The following is a 25,501-nucleotide window of genomic DNA, read 5'->3' on the forward strand; positions in this document are numbered from 1 at the left end:
TTCAGGGTCGGCGAGCCGGAACATGCGGAATACTAGCCGGCTGAAAGATTGTCGTCAACGAATTCAAGACCCAAGACTTCAGACATATTCGATGGTTCTTGATCTGCATTCATTCGGTTCGTCAGACGGACCGGTATGAATCGTCGATCAGAACTATATGATGGGATTGTTCGACTGGGCAGGGATTGAGCGATACCGGGTAAATGACAGGCGAGATGTTCATGGATGCATGTTCGTAATGTTTCGTCTCTGCGTTAAGCATGTTTTGATGTTGATTGATCAGCTGGACAACGTCTTAGCGATCTCAATCGTTGTCCGATCCGGCGAAGATATTCTCCTCTCTGAACTTCAATCTTCGCGATCAGTACTTTTGAGATTTTAATTGGGGGATCTACTGACCCAGCCAGCTTGGACTTTGGCTTGACGATCTTGGCATTCTCAGCCCTCTTGAATAACAGGGGCTGTTGGGTCGGTCTTGAGTCCACATTGGCATTTGTCTTGTGCCTCCGGACTATCCTCTCCTCCTCAGAATCGGTGTCTATCAGGCCCTGGTCGCGAGCGCGCTTTGGTATTCCGCCAGAACCCTGATGTGATCCACCGCTGGATGATATGGAGAGGAACTCTTCCTTGAGGGCCTGATGGTCAATTCGGTCACAACTACGATTCGACTCACCTCAACCTCGGTTTTACCCCCTGGCAGCACTTCGTATGGTCGCCAAATACTCGACCGAAGCTTTGTGGGATGATTCGAATCAATACCTGCCAAAGTGTACAGATCCGATTTGACCGCCGTTGGTTCGAGCCCATGATGTCGTATTAGAGTTTCCAAGACCTGCCCGTATCAGATCATGCTCCGGTTTAGCGGACTCACTTTGCGGACCGCGATCAGATCGTAAACGTCGTGGATATACAAGCATATGAGGTGCTATCGTCAGCCGAAGGTCTACAACGACAAGGCCGCTCACAGATGACTCGAGATTATGTGTATTTTTCGGAGCAACCTTGCTGAGAAACACTCCGGCGTCCCTCAGTGGGCCATGAGCGACGGATGATGCTACTACCGACCACACTTTGTCGATCTCATGGGGTTTGGGGAAGAGAAGCCTGATCATTAGCAGAGCCCAAAATTTAAGATCCACTGACCACTTGCCCACAGTCCAGCCAGAACGCAGAGATACCTGTTTGAGTTGTTCTTTGGCGTGCTCGAAAGCCTTGACATGGGGTGAGCGTTTGTTGGGTGTAGGAGCTTACTTGATCTCGTGGTGCCTTCCTTTTCCCTTTAGGTCCACGCTGAGGTTTTAGTGAATGGTCAATTGAATATGGTGACTATACCTCTAACTCCATGAGATTATCCATCAAGCTGTTCACTAGACATCAGCCAGTTACTTGATCAAATGAAGAAGTGAGCACTGACTGATGGAGGTTGCTTCTGCCAGAGCGCCACCGTACTGCTTGGTCCTGTCGGGATCTTCTGCCTCCCTGTCGATACCTTGAACCCAAATCCACTGCTGGTGAGGACTAAGTGATATTCAAGACATGAGAGAGTACATCAGTGACATCGGTCGTGATCTTGGTGGGAGCATTCTGGGTAATTCATGAGCGACGGTCACTCTTGTTGCAGAAAGTGACCTGCCAACCTTTTCGACAAATTGTTCGATAGTGACATGGCTGCCAGGAGTCCAGTGGTAATCTGAGCTCATATATATGGGACTAGGCTGTATAAGGATAGTGTAGAGATATGAAAGGAGGATAACTTATATGTATGTGGGGGAAGGAATGGGTGGGGTGGGAGAATGGGAGAACGGGCGTGATCGGAAAGGAAGGAAGGAAGGAAAAGCATGACTGGTAGACGTTAGACGTCGAAATTTCCTCCCAATTCGACTTTGACTCTTGCTTTGTCCTCTCTATCACACTCAGTCATGCCAAAACCAAACAAGTCTTCTGCGTCTTCCGGGACGAGGAAGAAACATGCCAACAAGACTGGGAAGAATCAAGAAGATGTGCCCGATAGACCCCTGCAGCGAGGGCAGAAGAAGCTTAGCAAGGCTCAACGAAAAGCTCTCCCACAAGTCAAGCAATACATCCCTCCTCCCAAGCCACCTGCACCACCTATACCTGATCCTCTGGACGGACAGGGACTAGCTAGGACTCTACCTGCCGAGCTCGTCGTGGTTCTCAGACGTTTGGGGAAGAAGGACGATGTGACGAGGCGAAAGGGTCTGGAGGATTTGAGACAGGGTTGGGTATCGCAAGTGATCCGCCGGGTGGACGAAGACGATCAGGTCGAGAGGGATATAAAGGAGAAAGCATTACTTGCTGCTGTCCCCGTCTGGGTGAGCATCGCTGATACCTTGTCCGTCCCAAGTCTGACATTGTAGATGCATAATCTCGCCAGCCTTCTCCAATCTCCCTTTCATCGAACATCAACCCTTCAGCTCCATGGTGAACTTCTCTCCATAGTCAGCATAAGAACCGCTATCATCGACACCCTAAACCTTGGACTCCTTCCCAGCACTCAAAATAGAGACGTGGTTGGATCATGGATGGTCGCCGCCCTCGAGGAGGGACGGAGAGCAGGAGGTGCAGCGTTGCGCACTTGGCAATCCTGCATCTCCTGGACCGGAGAGGAGAATAATGGTCGCCTCGATCTCAGCGCCTATCTCCAAAACCTCTCTGAATTCCTCTCGCAGTCTATACTCAACCCTCCATCTTTGCACGATGACATACACCCAGTCCCGATCGCCTCCACGTCTGGAACTTTTATCCCTGAGCCGAAAGGTAAGACCGCGAAAGGAAAGATTGCGATAAGGGCGCCTCAGTTTGAAGTAGAGGAATCGATGGAGGATACCGAACTTCTCGCTGAGCGATGGACTCGATACCGTATTGGGGGACTGGTCGGTCTGGCATGGCTGATTCAGCAACTATTCGCCCTGAAGAGTTCCCTCCCAAGCGAATTCGATACCCTGTTGAAAAAGGAGGACTTGTGGAGCTCACTAGCATCATCGTCAGACTTTGATTCTGGCTTGCTGGGACAAGGTCAACCAGCCGTACGACGAGCAGCGTACACTCTCCTTGACACTGTGGTAGATCTCTACCCTGACGTAGTAGCGGACAAGGACGTACTTCGTGTACTGTCCAATATGGTTTTGGGACATTGCTGGGATGAGTCGGAAGCGACGGTGTGGGAATCTGCCGGACCTGCAGTGGTCAAATTTCTAAGCAGTGCGTCCAATCTAGTCTCGCGTGATAATGGTTGACTTCAGAAAACCGAGATGCCTGGGATCTTGTCACAGACTTGGTCATCGCCGACAGGCAAAGTCAGCGTACGAGCCTCTCTGATAGCCGTCAGAATGGCGACAGCCCAGAGGATTTGGCATCGGAAAACGATGACGGTGAGGAAGAAGACGACCAGAAATCAGAGACAACCCCAGAAGACCGTCAACTCGTTGATCAACAAGGATCACCTCAAACCACCTTGACGAGATTCTTCCATTATATATCTACTATATGTCCCACACTTCCTCATCTTTGCTATCCATTACTGCTCGTTATCATCTCGACTCTCCCTCCTTCTTTTCTCCCTCTCGAGGGCGAACCTTCAGACGAATTGAAGAGTCTTTTCTCGCACCTTTGGTCACCGGTCGACGCCCGTCTACTGTCAACTACGTCAATCGGGTCCCAGTTATCAGCATTTCAAGCCTTTTTCAGAGATGTGGTGGACATCACCAGTTTTCTCATCAGCAAAGCGTTGAAGACTGACAATGGTGCGCATTCGGTGAACTGGCTTGTGACGGAACAGTTTGGCGTTCGTATCTGGAAAGAAGGAGTGTTGGATATGGGTGGTAAAGCCGTCAGACGTGGGGCCTCAGGAGAAGCTGAAGCTACTATCTTTTCCCAGGCTCTATCCCGGCTTGTTGTGACGTCGGAGGATTGTGCACGGAAAGCGATGGAGGTGGTGTCAGAAACTCTGGTAGTAATGTGCCTAGGCGAGACCGCGGTCGAGTTAGAAAAGGCTCTCATGGTGCTACCACGAGCCTTGCCCCTTCTGTCAATTCTAAAAGAAGGACACACTGGGGACATCGTAGCGAAGATGGTGGACGAAATAATCTCGTCGCTGGCTTCCGGAAGCTTAGAGAGGCTTTTGTCCATCTCTGTGGAGAAGCCGAAGTTGGCAACAACATACACGACTTTTCTGGTCGAGGTGCTCCGAACACACCCCGCCTTGGTGACAGAGGGCACTAGACACGTGAGAAGTTTGCCCTATAAACGACCAAGCTCACTGTTCAGTCATTAGCCGATACACTCTCGAATGACCCACAGAAATTCCTACCTCTCATATCCACCGATCTCCTTACGGCATTGTATGAAGCCACCAGCCGTAACACGGATTCCACCACGTCACATTCAATACAAGAAGCTTTCATTGCCCTCATGACCTCCAGCGATCTACCTGAAGAGAAACGTTTCGCCATGGCTAAGAGTGTCCTGTACTTGGACGATTACTTGCTGTCCCTGGCCGGCTCCATGGACGTCCTCGTCGAAAAGGCCACTCAGTCGGCGCTTTCAATACCGACTCGAATCTCTGTACCATCCGAGCTTGTGGTGCAATACGTCAAGCGACCAGGATTATTGTCCGATGAAGCTATCGCCACTGTCCTCGCTCTCGTCTGTACGCATATACAGAACGCTGTGAGTGCATTGTTGGTAGGCGACTCGACCGCTTTCTTTCCGGTGGCTGCTCTTTCCATCTTTGTCGCGTATGCTGAGGATCACATGGAGACAGTCTTCGATTCGGACATCCAGCGTCCTGCCCTCATTGCCTGCCATCACTTGGTCCATCTCGGCCCCTATCTACCAGTCTCCTCGGATCTCCCAGCTTCCATCGATATCCGGGGCATGACTGCCTCCCTCGATTCAGAAGATCAAATGGTCTTCATCCGCACAGTGCTTTCCAGCTTCGCTTCTATGATCGGTCAAGTCGAATGTTGTATCAAGCCCGAAGTACTCGTTGATGTAGCGCTCTCGCCGATTCTCAATATCGCACTGCCTGTGACACAAGTTGCTGAGGCTCTTCTTCCATCCGACTTGCTAGCCCAATCGCGTAAATACACCTCAAGTCCACCCAAAAGCATGCTACCCGTGCTGGACCCTCTGGTCCCTTACGACGCAGAATCGGGCTACGTTTTGGATTCACCCTTCGATTCTGAGGGCCAGACAAGTATCGTTCGGTTCGTAAAAGCCTTGTTTTCACTCTTGCGAGAGGACCGACAACTGGTCAAGTATCAGCCGTGGCTTCTGCGAGTCATACTGGAGGCCTGGATAATCTCTCAAGACGCATCGGCGGTACATGATGCTTCTCGAAGTCTGTACTCTCCCGACGTGTCGACCGGGGTTTTGAAGGATATCGTGCGAGAATCAGAAGGGGCATTGTCGTTCGTGCTTGCGGATAATGATTTTCCAAACTGGTCTTCATTGACCATCTCGTATCTCAAAACCGGCAAGGGTACGCCGACTACTTTACAATGGCTCTTGGGCAATTTACAGCAAGACATAATCCGTACTAGCGGCGATGTCCCCTCTCGAATCTTCCGCGACGTACTAGGACGACAATTACGCCATGCTGGGCTCAGCCAGGAAGAGCACGGGCAATGGATGTCGTATGCTGTGGGGAATGCGAAGAAAAGTGAGTTCCTCTAGTCTCCATCCGGCTGACATCAGATCCTCAATTAGCCATGGCTATTATTTTTGCTGCTAAGCCTTTTTTACTCGAAAATAAGGCATTCGCCTTGGCTCAAAACCGGTTTGCCAACGCAGTCACTGCCATACGAGGCAAAGATATAGATCCCGCGGGGATGTGGGCTTTACGTTTGCTCCTATCCACTGCCCCTCCTCCCGATGCCGCGGCTGTTTTCTTACCTCAAAAAAGAGCTTTGTTCGTCCTTCGACATGTAGACTTATGGATGGCCGAAGATGAGGAAGATGATTTACCTTATGGAGGGGACTGGTTGATAGGTGAGCTATACAGAGCTGTGGTGCCCATTATTCAGGATATACCAGGAAGACACTGGAGTAATATTTTTAATAGAATAGATAGCTGTTTAGGTGTGAGTGATTAATTTCTATTGACATTTACATTACTCATTGATAGGATCGATTGATGGAACATGATTTTTCATTTTGTCATATATATCAGGGGCTTGTCCTTGTTCAACAACTCCGAGATCTGTGTGAGACAAATAAATCCCTTCGTGACATATGGCAAGAGAAGGATCACCACATGAACTTAGTACTCGAACGATTTATCGATTGTAAACATGGTGAGTCTTTCCTCTGGTCAATTATTCGGTGATTGATTTCTCAGTTAAACCCTTATCATTGACTTCCAAGCCATTCAAAATGATCCAAGATGTCATGTTGGATTTATTATCGGACGTGCAAGTTAGCGTACGCAATGGAGCTAGCGTGTCGGATTTATGTGACGTGATCAGTTCGAACAGCTCACCAGCTGCTCAATGCATTGCCTACCGGATTTTAAGCGAGGTTATCAAGGAGAAAACAATCAATTTGGTTCTTCAAGTGGAAGTCTCTGTAGCCGAAGCTCAAGATGGTCATCTCACCCAGACTATCAATCTGCCTCAAGAGTTGATCACCCTTGTTGCATCTGGAGTTAGGATAGATTGGTACACGGCTAGTATACCTTCTGTCAGTTCCTCACACACAGTATTATGATTTGACTGATGTATCAGGTACTTGGTCAGCTTCTGGCTTGGATGGCAATTTTAGATCACTTTGACGATGCTGTAAGTCCCTTACAGATATTTCAACCTGTCAGCTAATGGTAGTCACGAACATTGCGATGGGCGTATCTCGATCAACTGAATTCCTCCGACTTGTTGGCTAATTCTTTATTACCAATGCTCTTCACCATGCTGGGAGTATCCGAAGTGGGTTCTTGGAATTTCCCAGCGAGTCAATATTCTGTTGACGAATTTCACCTTGACCGTTAGTTCATCTCCCTCTCATAAAAATATTAGCTGAATAACAGTATTTGACCCGGAAGAATTATCAGACCTCACTCCACTAGCTTCTCATCTCTATTATCGTTCTCTTGTCACACTCCCTTCAGCTATGAGAAGTTATTACGAATCCCTCAAAGATCGACAACTTTCCATGTCCATGTTAGCATTCACAGCGAGACATTATTCATCTATTATCATTCAACATGAATTCTCAGCTCTTCGTTCACCTACCGCCATGAGTCAACTTACAGATGAAGGATTGAGCATCAGAATTGCTCAAGGAGGTGGTACAAGTGTATCAGGGACTAGTGGAGCTGCAGAAGCTATAGCTAGTTATGTTGTGGATGAACAACCTATGGAAATTGGGATTAGACTTCCTGCGGAGTTTCCATTGAAAGGTGTGGAAGTTAGAGATTTACGAAGGGTTGGTGTACCGGAAAATAAATGGAGAGGATGGTTAATGAGTGTTCAACAGACGATTACCTCCAGGGTGAGTCTTCCAATTTCATTTATCACACATAAACCCCTACATCTTTCATGTCGGTCGAATAACAAATGGGGAAGTGAAAGGAAGAGGAAAGGTGCTGATGAATAGAATGGATTGATGTTGGAAGCATTGTCAGTTTTCAAAAAGAACGTTGCGTTACATTTCGAAGGTGTAGTAGAATGTGCTATTTGTTATTCGTACGTTGTTCCTCCCTTTCATCCACCCAATCCCTCCACACTAGTCCCTCTGACAAGTACTTGTCAAAGTTTATGTAGTCACAAAGTGGATAAACCACTGATACATAGGATCATCTCACTCACTGATCGGACACTCCCAACGAAACCCTGCAGGACATGTAAAAATAGGTTCCACGCTTCATGTTTGTTCAAATGGTTCAACTCTTCTCATTCTTCCAGTTGTCCATTATGTCGGTCTCTTTTCTAAGTCTTCTCTTCTCTCTATCACAGTCTTCGGATTGTCAGTACCGAACATATCGGCTTGGGTAAATCCGAAGATCGTGATCACAACCTTTCGGCTTGGGTAAATTAGACAAGTGTCACATAGTGCATAGATAGACGTTCCTTGTAATTTTGACAATACAACAATGCATACATAAATGTCATACAGACCCTAGAGACCCTTGGATAATTATTCCGTATCAGAAGTAAGAGAACGTTTTCTTTTCCCAGATTTCCCATCTTCTTCTTCGTGTCTCGCCTTAGCGGCTAACATCTGGATCTCAGCGCTGGGGCGAGAGAAGTGAGCGGGTACATGGCGAGGGGTAACGGACATGAACATGGGGAAGAGAGAAAGCGATCCAAGATAAAGAGGGTAAAGCAGGACCCAGGCCAAAGGGATGGAGAGAAGAGAAATTAGGGATCACGTACATTCCGATATTTTGCCAGATAAATGGTCAAGACTCTTTCGTAATTATCAAACCCCAATGCTCTCATCGAAGTCAAAATGTCCTCGCCGTTGATAGTTTTCCTCTTTTCGTTCAGACATTTATCCGCTGCTTCTGATGTCTGACTATCAGCTCAACCTTCCTCCAGCCTCCGTTCAACATGTGATCCGTCGGATGAACTTCCCTCTCAGAACCTCCTACGAGCACCCATCAGTATCATTGATAAGTCGACTGTTTTCTGATATCAAGCAAACAAGTCGCAGCGTGATGATAAGCTGAGAAGGGGAAAGTCATCGCTAGGCGAGGATCAAGTAAGCCCACGAAAAACTTACGATGAAAGATATAAACTCTGATACACATTCCTGTACGCATTCTTTTGCGTCTTTACTCACTTTCGCTGTGGGCGGTATGGAACCTTTCATTATTCTAGCTACATTCGCTATCTGATTCGTTAGTCCGATATCATCCATGACCAGAACATCTCCACAGAAAACAATGTTTCATGTAAGATAGACAGAGACGCAATCGTGAAGACGGTGATGATACCTTGGGCCAAGCGGAGGATGGGAGGATAAACAAAAGTCCTGTACATTCCGAAGACAAACATGAGACTCCAGAGACCTATGGCCAGGGGAGTTGCAGGAAGGCAAGGGTTGGAGGAGAGGGAAAAAACAAAAGTCAGAGACTTACAGGAAGCCATCGATCTTGTTCCCTGAACTGAGCAACTTGAGCATCTGTGAACGGTGCTGATGGACCTGTGGGGGTATCGGAAGGAAGTGTCGTAGAGCCTGTAGGTGCTAGAGGTGGTAATGGGTCTGTCATGGTACAATATGTAGGTGGAAGATCTTTGTAGGAGGAATTGAGTTGGAACTGGTGGGAGATCGGAAAGCGAAAGGACGGTTTTGATCGGGTCAGGTTGATGGGTTAATGACCTTGAGCCCTGCTTTCGATTCCCCGGTCCGGCTATTCTTAAAGAGTTCGGATCCGAACTCTTCACTTCCACATTGAGATTTCCACGTCGACAAAGGATCTCTCGTCTATACTTTCACTTCACCTCATTCAGTTGTATACTGCAAGCTGTGTCTCTAGATCGACCTGGAAGACGAAATACGAGAGTGAATCATGTCAAGCTCGACTTCCCGACCCAAAGTCAATCTACGTTCCACTGCTGTGAAAAGGATAATGCAAGAAGCTCAAGAATTGGCCATTCCGGATGAAGATGATGGTTTTGTTGCTTCTCCCTTAGAGGTGATCATTCTTGTTTCTTCTATCATACTCGTTTATCTCTTCTACTTCAGGTCCCCTCTCTCGTTGGGGCTCATGACGCTGTGTTTGCAGGAAGGGATGTCTGACACCGTTTGAAGCACTACTCGTACTTCCAGCTGTGTCGTGAGATGAGGAGAAGGGAAGGGAAGATTGTAGTAGATGTGGATGACAGAGCTGATAGTAGGACGATATATTCGAATGGCACTGTACGATGCGTGGTGTTTCCAATAGCGAATATGACGGGGGTGAGTCTGTCTCTATAGTGTTGAACAAGATGATACTGATACCATAGGTCTCTATCATCTGAGAATATTACTACCACCTAGTTATCCAATGTCAGCGCCGGATATCATACTTATGACTCCTAATGGGCGGTTCGAGCTGGGGAAGAAGGTTTGTCCATTCTTCGTAATCATTCCCCGGTCATCTTTCATCTCCTTACACTTTCCTCGGCTCTGAGCTGTACACAGAACAGACGTTCCAAGAGATCCTACCCCGGATGCCTGATGGGACACAGATCCGGTATCTACACCTCGCCTTTTGTCAACGGAGAAATGGAAGTGGATTCATCAGATGGTTTAGTCCATGGAGAAGGATGAAATGCACAATGTCACAGGGTGGACTGACGAGCAGATTTGCATAGACGGTTTGACTTCTTTTCATTCTGGTTCTTGGCAACCAGCATGGGGAGTACGTACAGGTGAGTTTTTCTTTCATGCTCCCTCCTCCTCCCTCCTCCCCACCCCCCCTTTCCCCTATGCCCTCACTGCTCTACACCTCTACACCTCTACACCCTCACTCCTCTACACTGCTACTTCTCTTACCTATCATGCCTCTATCCGTATATTTCTCTCCTCTCCTACCCCGACTGGTCCTTCATCGAGCTCCCGATCATTGTGTTCTGAACGAGTGAACACAAAATGGAAACCAACATCATGCGAAATCACCACACTGACGCAAAGCAATCCTAGGCTTACGGAGTTTCTGGATGCAAGCCGGTGAAGCATTATCTGCCATTGGAGCACTTGATTATTCCAAAGATGAACGAAAACGTTTAGCCAAATTGTGAGTCTCCCCTCAATCTATCCGTCCATTTACTCATATCAGATCGGGAGAATGGACTTGTCCCGTTTGTCGAGTGAAGAATAAAGACCTTTTGTCTGATCGAGTGACTACCACCTCTGTTGAAACTCTCACCTCTGAGGATAAATTAAAAGACGAGAATGTGGAAAAGATCAAAGAACAAGAGAATACGGACTCGGCCCAAACGCGGATGAGGGAATCGAAAGAAGACACGCAGCAGCAAGGACAAGAGAGAAAAGAACAAGAAACAAACATTGAGGAATCACCTCCAACTTTGGCTGCCCCTGCTCCAATCGAATCTATCGTCGCTCCTGCGCCTATCGCCGTCTCCATATCAAACCCGCAGTCGGAGAGAGTAGCGGCGGGCTCGTCTTTCTCTCAATTCACACAACCAGCCCCGACATTACAGATGTCCAACCCTAGTCAACCAAGAAGACCAAGACCTCCCATGTGGCTTGACGGTCTCATACTCGTCTTCGCTATCCTTCTCGGGTTCATGATCGTCCATAGAATTGCCTGATCTCCATCTTATACATTGTAGAACACTGTATCAAATCTTCATCTGTTGTCATCAAGCCTACGGCCTAAGGGTAATGCATATACATGAGACTGTTGACAAAATGTATTAGATAGAGAAGAAAGGTTGCTCGTTCTGCTTTTGTTGCTGTCCGAATGGATTGTTACCTCCAAAACCAGTTTGCTGCACTGCAAGTGCGTTTGAAGCGTGGAATCCAGTTCCAACAGGTATACCTGATGATCAGATGATGAGAAAGAGAAAAGGGAAAGAAAGAAGACTCACGCAGATTGCCAACATTGCCAAAAGTGTCCAATCCATCTTCCCTCCCTCGAGCGAGCAAGTTTGCGAGATGTGCATGTTGCCCGTCGTCCCTTCTCGGAGGCTGGAATGAAGGTGTTGGTGTGGGAGCTGGAGATGGTTGTTGGGGACTGGATTGTTGCTGGTTGACAACTGGGACGGGAAGGAACGATTGAGTTTGTTGAGGAGTTTGTTGCTGCTGTTGAGGTTGTTGGGACTGTCCAGGGGCGAAAGGATTATTGGAGCCGTATCCTGTGGGTTGTGCGAATAGGGATTGCTGGTATTGCTGCTGTTGTTGCTGCTGCTGCTGTTGTTGTTGCTGAAGGTAAAGCTGCTGTTGCATCCATTCCTGCTGCTGCCGTTGTTGTTCAGCGAGCATTTGTTGACGTAATAATTCTTCCTGCTGCTGCTGCTGCTGTTGCTGCAACATTTGAGCGTGAAAGGGCTGAATGTCAGAAAATGTCTACAAAAGCATGTCAACTTACATTGTAGGATGTATATTGTGGTTGAAGTTGTCCTTGTTGTCCATAACCGAGATCAACGAGAGGATAACCTGTCTGTTGTTGTTGTTGATATTGGTTATTGGAAGCGCTATCGAGTCAGTCTCAAAAACTTTCAGTCAGAGGGTCACGTACAGGTTAACACTATCATCAAACAACGCATTGGCGTTGGCCGTCTCCAACTCCCGTTTCCTTCTGGCTTCTTCCTCCTCTGACAGTCGTAAAGCTCTTTGTAACTCATCCTCTTCTTGAGTCCGCCGACTCCGATTCCGGGCTTCCTCCTCTTGCATCCGTTTAGACTCTTCGATAGCTTTCCGCAGATCGTCATCTTCATCTCTTGATTTCTTAGCAGGTGGTCTGTTAATGGTCAGCTGAGTAGTATGATGGTCTTTTGTGATTTGACATACCTCGATTGAGGTGGACTTCGTGGACCACCATAATCCTCTTCACCCTGTAAACCAGAGTCCGCTAAGTTACCCAACATCCGATCTCGCATAGCTCCTCGTGATCGTCTTTCAGCTCGGAGTCGTTCTTCATCCTGTAACAAGTTGGTAATATCCTTCGCTTTTTGTCGAACATTGGATCCGACATCTTTCCCATGTTCGTCCACATAGACAAACTCTTTCAACGTCCTAGACCACTCAGCACTGTTCGAACATCAAGTCGAACTTTCTCACTTGACAACGTAAATATTATCGCGAAAGTAAATGACAACGTTTTCTGACCCCGCATGCAGACAATAATCAAGTAAGGTCAAAGCCTGTGCGTCAATACCAATTCCTATTTTCCTGGACGATGAGAGTAGACCGACTTTGAAGACATGTCGCCAATTCTTGCCTTTATCATTTAACCTCTTGTCCATCATCTCCATAACCTCCACAAAGTCGTTCCTATACCGTCAATATCACATTCGGGGATGAAAAAGCATGATCCCACTGATTGTATGTCAACTGAGCGATCTCATTCATCTGAGTACCCGATGGACCCCATGGATCGTTACTTGTTGCTTCTCGGACTTTTGTCTTTTCTAGTGAGCAAAACCAACACCGAGATGACAGAAACTCACCTGTGTGTCCGTATACCCCTTTGTGTAATTCTTCGCCACTCGTAATGCTACAAAGGTCAGTGGACTTGTCGGGACATGAGACGAGTCAAAAGGACTGACCTCCTCTACCTCTGTTGACGATTAGTCAATCTCCCTCATGCTAGATATGAGAATATGACTCACAGATGCTGCAGTGATGAAGTCATACTGCCTTGGTTGTTGTGATGAGGAAGATTGGACAAGAAGAGTTATGGAGACAGTTGTTGCTATAGGGCACTGCGTCATCCGTCATCCGTCCTTCGCAGCGAATCGTCAGAGACGCACAGACCTCCCGGAACCGGCCCCCTCGGTCGGCGTTATATCGATATCTCCTTTGTGGCACATGCTCTACCCACTCTCGACCATGACTTTTGGCCATCCTCCTCTGCAAAACTATACCAAGTTCATACCGACAACATGGCTCGTTCTGAAAGGTAAGTCGTCAGCCCAAGCATAGGTAGAAAGTCGGTCACTGACACACTTAGCCCTCTAGACGACGACCATGACAGGAGAATGACTTCTGCACCTCGAAGTACACAAGATATGGAGGAGAAACCTGCCAAGTGAGATATATCTTTCATTCCCGTCTGTCCCGCCTCAGTCGCTGATACGATAGGAGAATGAAGATTGATTCTCGGCAAGAAGACACCGCTCGATCAAAACGTATGTTCGGTAACCTCTTGGGGACGTTGCAAAAGTTCAAGAAAGAAGACAAGACCTCCAGAACTTCCGACGCTGTAAGTTTCTCGCTGGTCTTTCAATATCTGCTGACTATGACTAGGCAAAACGAAGAGAACAAGTCTCAGAGAGAATAGCTTCGAAGATTCGGACTGAAAACTCATTGAATCAAGAGATAGCAGACAATGAGAGAGAACTGAAGACTCTCCGTATACAAACTGGGTCTGTGGAGTTTGTCTTGAATCATAAGCAAGCGGCGGTTAGTGATCTCATTGGAACTGCAAGTCTTTAAAAGCTGATGGATAGATGACAGCGAGACATGCTTTCTTACTTCCCACTTCCAAATTTCTTTTCACATCCCTTCCGACACCTTCCGAGCCTCTGTTTCAGGGCAACCTACTCGATCCCTCACCAATACCTCTCGCATCAGGTCCTTCTCGTCAGCCTCCCAATCCTGCACAATTGAAACCACTTTATTTTGTAAGTCCATACTCTACATTTTGAGATAATCTGACAAAGCAGTTGCCAAAGATATTACTGCCCGAACAGGAAGAAGAGCTGAATATCCGTATCAAAAATATAGACGAGCTTGTCAAGGCCGAAGCCGACGATTTGGCCAAAGAAGAGGAAAAAACACGCACGACGGCAGCTGAGAACAGGCGAAGGATGGAGGAGTTGACTGATAAATTGACAGAGCTGAGAAGAAAGGTCAGACCTGAGGGATTGGTCGAAAAGGATGATTTTGGACGAACACCGAGGGAACAGATGGAGGTGGATCGGGATAGAGAGATAAGTATCAAAAGGGAAGAAGGGGTACAAATACGAGGTGAGAACGGGGATGTCGAAGTGGAATATTGAGGGTTATCATAATGAATCTGAGGCTTTATGGAATAGTAAGTGGTGCATGATGCATGACATGGAAAGCTATCGGTTCCCCCCTCTTATTCTCCCTTAAATGGATCTACCTCAGATAGATATCAGGTAGCTAGATGATGTTAATAGATCTATCATGGTCAAATCCTCGCTCGCTCCCGTTTTACACGACGACATACCTCATCGAATGGTCTGGTATCCTTGAAACAGCTGTCCCAAACTTCATTGACCGCTTGCTCAGCTTGTTCTCTTGAGGAACAAGAAGGGTTCATCTCTACTGATAAAACCGCTCTCCTTCTCACACAAGTCTGATGTTGTTTGGAAAACCCCATGAAACCTCTGTTAATCTCCCTCATCCATCGACAGTCCCCCGAAAGGTTTGCTGCTCTTATCTAAATTTCAATCAGCTTTCATACATTTCCATCTCTCATATGTAATGAGCTAGCTCACCTCACTACAAGCCATATGACGTAAATTGTTCCAGTCAACTTTGAACCTACAATGGTCGAAAGCATGTAGTAATTCATGAGTCATAGTATCTTCCATATGTTTCTTTGACATGAATCGATCTTGACATAACAAGACACCGAAATCCGGACTAAAACCTCCTGCTCGAGTTTCGGAACAAGGATGACATTGGATTGAAGATGATTCGAAAGGACATCCGGAGAGTCGTAGATGTTTCAACATGAACACTATCACAGGACCTGGAGGTCAATTCAGAGACCAAGAAAGATGTTAGGGGCTGACTAGTTTCTATAAGTTGAGTTTTCCATTTTTCACATTGTTCCCAATCCCTTTCCAATTTTTGGTTTACTCGTAATTCTTCTCTCGCGGCTTTCTCTTCGTCGGTGAGTCCAAGCCCTGTCATGTGAGCAAGGGAACTACGCCATCTTTCAAACGCCGGCGTTGGTGTTTCAATAATTTGAGTGATAGGTTTGATAGTGCTGGGACCTGCTTCAGCGTTGGTTTGCTGCATGACTTGTGTCGTAGAGAGTAGAGCCAGCAGACATAAGGTGACCTGGTTGAAAAGTCTGGCGGACATATTGTTGAAGCGGCGATCGCCGGGACATGGTCTGAACGGTTTCTCTGTCGATCCTTTGAAACCTATCCTCGCCTCTTCTTGCTCTGCAGATACCTAAACCTTCTTACTCGACCTTACCCTCTTTGCGCCTTATCCATACTCAAGGTATCCTGGAGACATATCACATATACTAATCTATTTGTGACACCTGTTCTACCCCATCTCTTGCTTGCCAATTCGTACATCGCTTCCTCGATCCTCAATCCTCGATCCTCAAGCCTCCAGCTTGAATCTATATCTCATCATGGGTAGGTATCCTCCATCAGCTTCAGTCTGCTCATGCTGACTATCAGGTATTCCAAAGGCATGTCTCTCAGCTGACAGTCTCACGTATCACCTCTGACGCTACAGTTCTTTCGATGGATCTCCGAGAGATACCCTCTCACATCTCAACTCATCACCCCCAACTCGATTCCTACGTTTGACAACTTATAGTGGGTCTCATTTCAAATCATAACGTGCATGTGCTAACCATGATAGTCTGGACATGGTGTGTAACCACTGCATATGAAATGTACTGATCGCTCACCCGTCAGAACGGCATCATTCACAATTGCTCACATCCTCCCTCATCCGAGGACGATCCACATTTCCGTATCACCGAGGAACAAATGGTCTTGGCTATCTTCGCTTATATAGATCATTTGTTTACCAAAATCAAACCAAAAAAAGTCTTTTTCATGGCTATCGATGGTGTTGCTCCTAGGGCGAAGATGAACCAACAGCGTAGTCGGAGATACAGGACTGCTAGGGATGCCAAGGAGAAGCGCGCTGAAGCGGAGAGGAAAGGAGAGAAGTTGCCCGAGGAGAAAGCGTTTGATTCAAATTGTATCACACCTGGTAAGTCTGTCAGATCAACTTGTCTTAGGTCGTATACTTATTTCAGGAACCCCTTTTATGGCTAGATTGTCTAATCATCTTAAATACTATGTGAGCAAGCGGATATCGGAAGATGCAGAATGGAGGGATGTGACTGTAATTCTGAGTGGACACGATGTCAGTCATTTAGGACGTTAAACAGACCGCATCGCTGATGGTTTAGGTTCCCGGTGAAGGAGAGCATAAAATTCAAGAATTTATTCGTCTCAACAAGGCTCAGCCTGATTAGTAGGTTATTCCATGAAAGAGTCAGATGCACTACTGATCTGACAGTAATCCCAATACTCGTCATTGTCTATACGGCCTGGACGCAGATCTGATCATGCTTGGTTTATTAAGTCATGATCCTCATTTTTGTCTTCTCAGAGAAGAAGTCACCTTCGGTCGAAAGACCAAAAAGTCCACCGGGTGAGTCGTCGTAGACGGCAATAACAATGGCTTACGAAAGACTAAACCAAACCAATTTCTACCTTCTTCACTTATCTATTCTTCGGGAATATCTCGACCTGGAATTTGGTTCGCTCGCCTCGCAGATTGATTTCGAGTACAGCTTGGAACGGATTATTGATGACTTCATTCTTATGGGCATCTTTGTTGGGAATGATTTCTTGCCTCATCTTCCCGATTTGCACATAAACGAAGGAGCACTGGAACGTATATGGGACATCTACAAGGCCATGCTTCCAAAGGCTGGTTAGTCGATGTTTTCTTCACTTGAATATCTCCTGATCCACAGGTGGCTATCTCAATGAATATGGCACCATTTCATTACCACGATTGCAGCTCATGCTTGACGAGCTTAGCAAATTTGAGGTGGATAGATTCGAGGAAGAATTTGCCGACCAAAACTGGTACAAGGGTAAACAAAGCAAGGAGATCGAGGCTATGGAAAAGGCAAGAAAACGAGGAAAGCTCGGTAAGTCAATGTCCTGAATGCCCATGTTATCGTCTGATGGCAGTTATCACGAAACAACAACAGAAACTCCTCACAAAGATCAAGCAATTCGTCACTAAATATCAAACAAAACCATCGGCAGATGACAAGTGCACTCTTGTGAACGATCTGTCGGCCCGTGATAGACGATTTGTACAGGAGCTGGTCGATGCTCTGCACCTACATGCCACATGGGATGAAGTGGATGAGTATGGTCAACCTTTGATCGTTCTTCGGTTCAATCTTGAAGGCGTAAGTGATGACGATGAGACATCGGTAGACGAGGATGCCTCGGATGAGTGGGAGTCGGAGAATGAAGGCGACCTGGCACTTCAGCGTGTGTTTCAGAAGTATGACAAAGCCAAGGTAGTGGAGAATACAGTGGAGGATTTTGAGGAATCGTACGAGGAGACAATGAAAGAAAAAATGGACGAATGGAAGAAGGTCTACTACAGGGTAAGTCATAGCAGTCTGCCGTTTTGTGCATGGACACTGCTGATCTTTCTCCAGGAGAAATTGGAGATAGACTATAACAATCCTGAAGAGCTGCACGGTATTGTCTATCGGTATATCGAAGGGCTGCAGTGGATTCTTTACTACTACTACCGAGGAGTCGCCAGTTGGTCTTGGTTCTACAATTACCATTACTCCCCTCGCATCACAGGTGAGTCGAACGAGGCTCGTGGCGTGCCAAGCTGAGACAGGAAGATCTGAAGGGTATTGCAGAGTTCAAATTTAATTTTGAGCTAGGCACCCCGTTCACTCCGTACCAGCAATTGATGGGCGTTTTGCCGGAGGAAAGCAAGGAACACATCCCTGTGGCCTATCGAGTATGCACAGTTTGTTCTCAATGAAATCTTCACTGATGTACCAGGATCTGATGTACGAAGAAACCTCTCCGATCATCGACTTCTACCCTCAGGACTTCGAGCTCGACATGAACGGCAAGAAGCAAGATTGGGAAGCTGTCGTTAAAATCCCTTTCATTGATCAAGATCGTCTTCTTCGCGCTATGGCCCGTGAGTACCTCTGTCAATATCATGAGACGATTTGACGTGTAGCTCGGGATGTAAGGCTCACAGAAGAGGAGAAGCAAAGAAATAATGGCAATGTCCTCAGCACTAAATTTGTCTATGACGAGTCCAACGACACTACTTATCCTTCTTCTTTATCAGGTTTCTTCCCCGATCTTGTCAAATGTCATTGCCGCGGAACTTCTTTCGATCTACCAACTTTGGGCGACGGCATCGAGCTCATCATGGGCCTTCTCGGCGGTGTCCATCTAGGCGCTTCGGCGCTTGCAGGATTCCCATCCCTTCAAACTCTCCCTTTCCAAGGTTCGCTCGGGTTTCACGGTGTCAATGTGTTTCAATCCGACAGTCGCAACAGGTCCATGATCATCACTATCCATAACAAGCACGAACACCCAAACCTACCCCCATTAGCCCAAGCTATGATTGGTCAACGGACATTTCACAGTTGGCCATATCTACAAGAAGGTCTCGTCGTCGCTTTATCTGATCAGAATCACAAATACGAGCTTCAACAACAAGGCAAGTCTACCCGGATCATTTCGACACCTTACAATCCCTTTCAAGCGATATCATGGAAGAAAGCGGCCGATCATATCGAACATCACAGTTCGAAACGTTTCGGAATCATCACCGGTCCCGTAGAGGTCATGCTACATGTGCGACCGCTCAAAGGGTTGAAGAGGATGGATACTGGTGCTTTGGTCAAAGACTACGATTCGGCGGACAAGGAGATTACTCAAGCTTTACAGTTGGCGGTCAATCAGGTGACTTTCGAAGATGAACGATATATTGAGAAAGATGCCCCTCCTATGGCACAGGATTTCCCCGTGGGAGAAAAGGTCGTCTTCCTCGGTAGGACAATTTACGGAGCCGCAGCTCAAGTTGTTGCTACGGGAAAGAATACGATCAATATCAACGTGGCATTCTTCCCAAATGAACATCAAGAGAACGCCCAATTCACGCAGCTTGTACGTAAACGTCCATCGGGTATCTACTATCCGTCCCCTATTCTTTCTCGCCGACTGCGCATCTCCGCTCTGGCCCTATCACGGATTTGCTCCAGTCTTCTGGTGCAACTGTCAGATGGATCAAAAACCAATATTGGTCTCTCACTAAAGTTTGAATCGAAGGGACTTAAAGTATTGGGGTATACCCGACGAAATGATCGAGGATGGGAATATTCAGAGACGGCTGCGAGGGAACTGGAGGCCTATAAAGAAGCTTTCCCCGAACCATTTGCCAATCTCGAATCGCGTGGAGGAGATATTCTCACCGCCGCAGAGATATGTCCAACAGCCAAGAACCCTGATCAAGTCATCAAGGACATGAAGAAGTGGCTCAAAGAACATAATCTAGTAGACCTTGAACCGGTATCTCTGTTCGCTGAGCAATTGGAAAAGGTACGTCAATCTTGAAATGTCTGTGAGTCTCTAACCATTTAGGAGACGGTCCAGCTTTTGGAGACAATGGCGAATCAATTCCATTCAAAGAAAGACGCATCACAGATTAAACGCATAACCATTCAAGGATTACCCAGACAAGCCATACTCAAGCCTTCCCACGCCATCTACCGACTTCAAGGTCAAACTTTCGTACTCGGTGATCGAGTAATCATGGTTCAAGATGCCGCAGCTGGAGGTGTACCCCTAGCTATGAAAGGTGTCGTCGTCGGTATCGCCACCAAAGATATCGACGTGGTTTGGGATGTACCATTTATGGGCGGTGAAACTCTTGGCGGTCGATGTTCGGAATACAGAGGGTCAACAGTACCATTCGCTTCTTGTCTCAATTTGACAAATCCACAATTCGCAGTGGATGAATCGACTCCTCCTGCTCCTTTAGGTAAAGCCTCACCATTCAAACCCCGACTCGGACCCCGTCCAGTGTTGCCAATGCAACATTATCAACCTTCCAGACCTGGCAAACAACCTATTACTGTCATGCGTAATCCTATCAGAGTTCCGACGACCCATGGAGTACAGTATAACCAAGCTGCTAGTGGTGTTCGACCACCTCCGATACAACAAGCACCTGCCCCTCGTGTACCTCACGAGCAAATGCTTCAATCGATCTTGGCGGGACAACAAAGGTTGAAGACTGCTCAACAAGTCAGTAAGTCGTATCAGCCAACCACTTCGAATGGTCATTCGGATAACCCTTCCGTCCCACGTCAACACTCGCCAAAGAAGAACCAACCCACTCTTCCTCATCAAGCGAATCAGCAGGTCGTCTTGCCCGTTCCAGCTTCACAACCATCCCGAGCGAATGGACAACAATCGGAAGAGAGATCTAATGGACATGTGAGAGGACGTGGACGTGGAGGACCTAGAGGTAGAGGTTTCAGAGGTCGTGGAAGAGGTGGACCACCCAAGGTTATGGAAGCTTCTGCTTGATGAATCTACTTAGTCACCCAAATTTGTCATTGGAACATGGTTTTGTCTGATGCATTTGAATCTTGACGCGTTTGACACATATGAGGAAATAGTGCCACATTCGGAGATAAATCGGTGTTTACCCCTCCATCGCATGCGATCACGTCCAGCTTGAACACTCACACCCACCTTGCACTCGCCTGCTCTTTCTCTCCCTTTACCTTTCACTTCAACTCACTTCAACTTTTCTTTCCTTTCTACGTCCATACCAACTCTATCGAAGTCCGCAAACATCCAACCAAAAACTTGTCTCGAACTTGATCAAAGTCATCTTCATCACACGTCGATCTTTCCTGATATACTCCAACTCCACAGTGAACTTGTGTCATCATGTCCAATGATGAGGTGGACGGATGGATCGCACAACTCATGTTGTGTAAACCATTGAGTGAAGAACAGGTAAAGATGTTATGTACGAAGGTGTGTCTTGTTTGGTCTCTATCCTCAGATGCTGTCTATCGATCTTGGCACACTCACTACCTCTTGATCATCTCAAAGGCAGAGACTATGTCGCTTGCGTGACGAATGTGCATCTTAGTTCTGAGCCATATGGGCATATAAGTCCAAGAGTGGTGATGAGAGATATGCTTTATGGATGGTATCTCCTGGGTTGAGTGGTTTGGATGGATGTGGTTGTCTCTAAGACGTGTTTCAAGCTCGGACGTGGTATCTCTGTGCCTGAAGTCGGAAGTCAAAAGATCAAAAAACTGATTTTCTACAGGCTAGAGAAGTCCTCATGGATGAATCTAATGTTCAACCAGTCCGATGCCCCGTAACTGTCTGTGGTGATATACATGGGCAATTTGTCAGTCCCCCCTTCCCTCCCCCTCTATTCCCTTGGCTTCTGAAGGACTTCCAACTCCCCAATTCCCTTCCTTCTCCCAAACTACCGAATGGTGATTGACGTCCAGCACGACCTCTCTGAATTATTCCGCATAGGTGGAAACTCCCCAGACACGAATTATCTTTTCATGGGTGATTATGTCGATAGAGGTTATTATTCCGTCGAAACTGTCACTTTACTAGTCGCCCTCAAATTAAGATATCGTGATCGAGTTACCATCTTAAGAGGGAATCACGAATCTCGTCAAATCACTCAAGTTTATGGATTTTACGATGAATGTTTGAGAAAATATGGTAATGCAAACGTTTGGAAATTCTTCACAGACTTGTTTGATTATCTTCCTTTAACAGCTCTTATAGATGGACAAGTGAGTTTTGGTTTCCTGTTCTTTCTTTGCCCTATCCCCTCTCCCTTTACTCTTGACTGTGACTTATCATTCTCCTTTGCCTTTGCCCGTATCCGATACCGATGCCGATGCCGATTCCGGGCTATAGAATGTAAAGCTAAAGGAGTGTTCAGATCTTTTGTCTACACGGTGGATTATCACCTTCCATCGACACCTTAGATCATATCAGATCGATTGATAGAATTCAAGAGGTACCGCATGAAGGACCGATGTGCGATTTGCTTTGGTCAGACCCGGATGATAGATGTGGTTGGGGCATAAGTCCTCGTGGTGCTGGATACACCTTTGGACAGGATATATCAGAGGCATTCAGTGAGTCGACCCCATTGGTCGTTTTTATCTTGCTGATATGTTAGATCACAACAATGGATTGACATTGGTTGCAAGAGCACATCAATTAGTCATGGAAGGTTTTGCGTGAGCTTTCTGATGATGGCATTAAGCGTGAGCTGACATATCAGGTGGTCACAAGACCGAAACGTAGTCACCATTTTCTCGGCTCCGAACTATTGTTATAGATGTGGGAATCAAGCTGCCATTTTGGAAGTTGACGATGCTCTCAAGTACACCTTGTACGTTTGCCTCGACTTCTTTCTTTCCAAGACACGTACACGGACATCAGCTGATGGATTAGCTTGCAATTCGACCCAGCTCCAAGGGCTGGTGAACCTCTCGTGTCTCGTCGTCCACCTGACTATGTGAGTGACCCAGGTTGTAGCATTTTGCCAACTGCTGATGATGCAGTTCCTTTAGATTCAAAATATACAATATGAGCCCTTCAAACGATATACGATACCCCCCAACATCATCCTTGTCTCATGAGTCTGGCGTGCAACGGGATGACATATTCGACAATTTAGTATCTGTTCTGAAGATTTGTAGAAAGGGAGAGAGATGTGAGTTAGGACAGAGATAATGGTCAGAAGTGAGAAGACAACAGACAGAAGATAGTAAGACATACCCCCCCGCCCAGTCTAGACGAGAAGTACGAATGAATGTATCCATGGCATGCAATGGACTATGATGTTTGATCGTTATTACTTGTGTTACTCTTCTACTTGGTGTAGCTTGGGGCAAGTGGGAGGGTTCATTCGTGATCTTTGCGACATTTTCTCTTCTGCTATCAGTCGTCTTCTTGCTCGTTCGAGAGCGACACCCAATCTGTTCCGTCATCGTCTTTTCTCAATGAGCTTATATCACTTCACACTCTCAATACCATAAACCACCATTTAGACAATATATCAACTCACTTATTATCTCCCCAATTATCTTTATTCTTCAAAGCTTCCTTCATTCCAAACCCTATCCCCCAAATCCTGTCCGTAGGACTAGCCTCAACCAACCTCGCCTTTCCAGTATCTATCAAAACTTTCCTCAATCTATCATCTTGTTTAAACTTTAGATAATTCCCTTTTGAAACAATACCTACATTAATCTGATCCCATTTCTCTTTATTGAAATTTTTGATTTTTCTCCCTAATCTTTTCGTTTCTGCCGGATGATCAGATTGTATGATTTGTTGACATAGAGAAGGATCGAACATTAGGGATTTTTGAAACATCATGTAATGTTCGGATGTCTTGAATGTTATTTCGGGAAATTGAGGGTCGGTGAATGAGGATGGAAACCATTGTGATAAACATGCGAGTGAGAAAGGGTATGAAGATGTTATTTTATGACCGTAGAAGAATATATAAGTTTCTTTCATTGGTTCGTTGGAGGTCATTATGATCGTGAGTTTGCTCGTTTGCTCGTTGGGTCGGTGGCCGGTGGGTCGTTTGCTCGTTGGGTCGTTTGCTCGTTGGGTCGTTGGATTTCGTATTTCTCTCGTAAATTAGTTGTCTTAGGCTCTTAAGTGTGGATCAGGTTTGTACCTGGGCTGGAATAGTTTTCCAGTAAGATTGAGACTGGGATTGTGATTGTATTGATGGTTGAACAGATGGAATGAAAATTATGTTGGGAAATGATGATTCTCGGTCGAGCCCTCTGCCTCTGAAATTGTAAAGATGATTGGATCTGACTAAATGACTGGACTGGACTGGACTACTGTTCTGAGATGATGATCACAGGGGACGAAGGGCTTACTATGAAGGTAGAGTATATAGTATGGTCAGATGTGATAGTAAAGGATCAGAGTGCTTGCATGCTGCCTGAAGCTCCTCATACAGATACAGCGATTACAAAGCTCTTCTTCCTGATAAACTTTTCGCCATTTTCCAGCTAGACGACCATACCTACACCACACAGCGTTTCGCTCTATACGCCCAATAAGCAGATCTCATCCTATCATACTTTTCACTCAGCTCCGTATAAACCGCCGCCGCCTCTATCGACAAACCTTGCTCCTGATACGATTCGGCCAAAAATTCCAGAGCGTATGAAATGGGCAAAGGTGTGTCTCGGGGTAATGGATTTGAAGGCATTGGTAAACTCGTCTCTTCCTTAGCGGTTATGGTCACATCTTCACGTTCAGTGTAAGGTAAGATAGCTGGTAGAAGTGGTGTCAATGGCTTTTTGAGATATTTCAATGATCTGATATCAGCTTGTATTCTCTCTGACCAAGAGGTAGGGTTGACTCACCCTCGTAAATAATTCCATGCGGATACATTGTGAGGTATCCTATGAATCGCACGTAGTGTATATCTTCTCATCAGCTGGTTGAACTTCATGACTTGTCATATACTTCATCAGGTAATCGAAAGGTAAAAGAGGAATAGGAAATGAACCCACTCAATCTCTTCTTTCCCATCATCTTTAATACCCTCTGCACCAGGTCTAGATATTCTCAAAAACCATCGCCAACCCCAAGCACTATTATTCCTTCCATCAACCCGGATCATCTCTTCACACCATCTCAATTCCTCTGACCATTCTTTTTCTGATATTCTACCGAGGGAAGAGAAATGTGAATAGAGCCAATGGAGGTACGCCCAAGTATGGTAATTCTTCGCATCGGGTAAAAGGGATTCGTGGATGTAATCTATCTCCTCTGTTGGGTGTTCGGGAGATATATGAGTCAAAAGTAAAAGACGATGATGCCTTTCCCATCAGCTTGAGTGATATTAGAAGATGAGGAGACTGACCAAACTTGATAACTCTTCAGATTCTCTCGAGCAAACGAATTCATCAATTCCAACTCTTCGTTAAGTTCTTTTTTCAAAACCAGTAAGGTAGTCATGC

The 25,501-nt window shown here is 46.4% G+C and overlaps 12 protein-coding genes across 12 annotated transcripts in view; 6 read left to right on the forward strand and 6 right to left on the reverse strand.

Annotated features, from left to right (window-relative positions):
• Positions 1–304: 304 nt before the first annotated feature.
• On the reverse strand, positions 305–1,666 carry TREMEDRAFT_63344 (uncharacterized protein; the record flags this gene model as incomplete). Its single annotated transcript, XM_007005687.1, has 10 exons — positions 305–353; positions 400–635; positions 674–832; positions 872–925; positions 966–1,104; positions 1,144–1,178; positions 1,252–1,290; positions 1,333–1,367; positions 1,415–1,518; positions 1,638–1,666. The coding sequence occupies 10 exons, from the start codon at positions 1,664–1,666 to the stop codon at positions 305–307; spliced, it is 879 nt and encodes a 292-aa protein (XP_007005749.1).
• A 253-nt stretch (positions 1,667–1,919) lies between these two features.
• On the forward strand, positions 1,920–8,129 carry TREMEDRAFT_44613 (uncharacterized protein; the record flags this gene model as incomplete). The annotated part of the gene is made up of 12 exons (XM_007005633.1): positions 1,920–2,333; positions 2,379–3,236; positions 3,323–4,246; positions 4,288–5,683; positions 5,719–6,104; positions 6,149–6,317; positions 6,362–6,702; positions 6,747–6,800; positions 6,843–7,002; positions 7,046–7,509; positions 7,615–7,703; positions 7,812–8,129. The coding sequence occupies 12 exons, from the start codon at positions 1,920–1,922 to the stop codon at positions 7,948–7,950; spliced, it is 5,394 nt and encodes a 1,797-aa protein (XP_007005695.1). The 3' UTR covers positions 7,951–8,129.
• Positions 8,130–8,378: 249 nt separating this feature from the next.
• TREMEDRAFT_32091 (uncharacterized protein) lies at positions 8,379–9,232 on the reverse strand (the record flags this gene model as incomplete). The annotated part of the gene is made up of 3 exons (XM_007005562.1): positions 8,379–8,531; positions 8,743–8,853; positions 9,101–9,232. The coding sequence occupies 3 exons, from the start codon at positions 9,230–9,232 to the stop codon at positions 8,379–8,381; spliced, it is 396 nt and encodes a 131-aa protein (XP_007005624.1).
• Positions 9,233–9,553: 321 nt separating this feature from the next.
• On the forward strand, positions 9,554–10,835 carry TREMEDRAFT_17545 (uncharacterized protein; the record flags this gene model as incomplete). Its single annotated transcript, XM_007005548.1, has 6 exons — positions 9,554–9,658; positions 9,861–9,921; positions 9,969–10,069; positions 10,310–10,376; positions 10,639–10,741; positions 10,784–10,835. Coding segments are annotated over 6 exons (489 nt in total), but the record flags the coding sequence as incomplete, so codon positions are not given.
• Positions 10,836–11,384: 549 nt separating this feature from the next.
• Positions 11,385–13,324, reverse strand: TREMEDRAFT_69235 (uncharacterized protein; the record flags this gene model as incomplete). Its single annotated transcript, XM_007005822.1, has 11 exons — positions 11,385–11,509; positions 11,559–12,018; positions 12,059–12,164; positions 12,209–12,430; positions 12,481–12,705; positions 12,751–12,833; positions 12,885–12,963; positions 13,010–13,095; positions 13,140–13,186; positions 13,239–13,243; positions 13,302–13,324. 11 exons carry the CDS (start codon positions 13,322–13,324, stop codon positions 11,385–11,387), a joined length of 1,461 nt encoding a protein of 486 aa, XP_007005884.1.
• A 250-nt stretch (positions 13,325–13,574) lies between these two features.
• On the forward strand, positions 13,575–14,693 carry TREMEDRAFT_63349 (uncharacterized protein; the record flags this gene model as incomplete). Its single annotated transcript, XM_007005688.1, has 6 exons — positions 13,575–13,591; positions 13,643–13,720; positions 13,774–13,894; positions 13,939–14,094; positions 14,142–14,315; positions 14,358–14,693. 6 exons carry the CDS (start codon positions 13,575–13,577, stop codon positions 14,691–14,693), a joined length of 882 nt encoding a protein of 293 aa, XP_007005750.1.
• A 155-nt stretch (positions 14,694–14,848) lies between these two features.
• Positions 14,849–15,687, reverse strand: TREMEDRAFT_32489 (uncharacterized protein; the record flags this gene model as incomplete). The annotated part of the gene is made up of 3 exons (XM_007005602.1): positions 14,849–15,100; positions 15,159–15,415; positions 15,459–15,687. 3 exons carry the CDS (start codon positions 15,685–15,687, stop codon positions 14,849–14,851), a joined length of 738 nt encoding a protein of 245 aa, XP_007005664.1.
• A 2,991-nt stretch (positions 15,688–18,678) lies between these two features.
• TREMEDRAFT_57239 (uncharacterized protein) lies at positions 18,679–19,473 on the forward strand (the record flags this gene model as incomplete). Its single annotated transcript, XM_007005661.1, has 1 exon — positions 18,679–19,473. A coding segment is annotated over exon 1 (544 nt), but the record flags the coding sequence as incomplete, so codon positions are not given.
• An 805-nt stretch (positions 19,474–20,278) lies between these two features.
• On the forward strand, positions 20,279–21,105 carry TREMEDRAFT_57240 (uncharacterized protein). The gene has a single exon (XM_007005662.1). It carries the CDS (start codon positions 20,292–20,294, stop codon positions 21,030–21,032), a length of 741 nt encoding a protein of 246 aa, XP_007005724.1. The 5' UTR covers positions 20,279–20,291; the 3' UTR covers positions 21,033–21,105.
• Positions 21,106–21,244: 139 nt separating this feature from the next.
• TREMEDRAFT_74197 (uncharacterized protein) lies at positions 21,245–23,074 on the forward strand (the record flags this gene model as incomplete). Its single annotated transcript, XM_007005823.1, has 8 exons — positions 21,245–21,491; positions 21,793–21,876; positions 21,983–22,282; positions 22,435–22,633; positions 22,678–22,738; positions 22,783–22,893; positions 22,956–23,019; positions 23,066–23,074. Exons 1-8 carry the CDS (start codon positions 21,402–21,404, stop codon positions 23,072–23,074), a joined length of 918 nt encoding a protein of 305 aa, XP_007005885.1. The 5' UTR covers positions 21,245–21,401.
• Positions 23,075–23,445: 371 nt separating this feature from the next.
• TREMEDRAFT_23720 (uncharacterized protein) lies at positions 23,446–23,957 on the reverse strand (the record flags this gene model as incomplete). The annotated part of the gene is made up of 2 exons (XM_007005557.1): positions 23,446–23,482; positions 23,572–23,957. Coding segments are annotated over 2 exons (423 nt in total), but the record flags the coding sequence as incomplete, so codon positions are not given.
• A 488-nt stretch (positions 23,958–24,445) lies between these two features.
• The window catches only part of TREMEDRAFT_57242 (uncharacterized protein), a 1,627-nt gene continuing 571 nt past the window's right edge, over positions 24,446–25,501 (reverse strand). Inside the window, exons 6-9 of the mRNA XM_007005663.1 lie at positions 25,405–25,501; positions 25,052–25,360; positions 24,902–24,964; positions 24,446–24,853 (exon numbers count right to left, since the gene is read on the reverse strand). Of these exons, the coding sequence (XP_007005725.1) occupies positions 24,556–24,853; positions 24,902–24,964; positions 25,052–25,360; positions 25,405–25,501 (767 nt within the window). The 3' untranslated portion in view covers positions 24,446–24,555. The remainder of the gene's footprint in view (positions 24,854–24,901; positions 24,965–25,051; positions 25,361–25,404) is intronic.

Source organism: Tremella mesenterica, assembly GCF_000271645.1.
Source record: "Tremella mesenterica DSM 1558 unplaced genomic scaffold TREMEscaffold_8, whole genome shotgun sequence".
NCBI lineage: Eukaryota > Fungi > Basidiomycota > Tremellomycetes > Tremellales > Tremellaceae > Tremella > Tremella mesenterica.

Excerpts from the sequence above, each read along its gene's own strand:
- TREMEDRAFT_57240 (XM_007005662.1), top strand. The coding sequence starts at position 20,292 with ATGAAAGGTGTCGTCGTCGGTATCGCCACCAAAGATATCGACGTGGTT.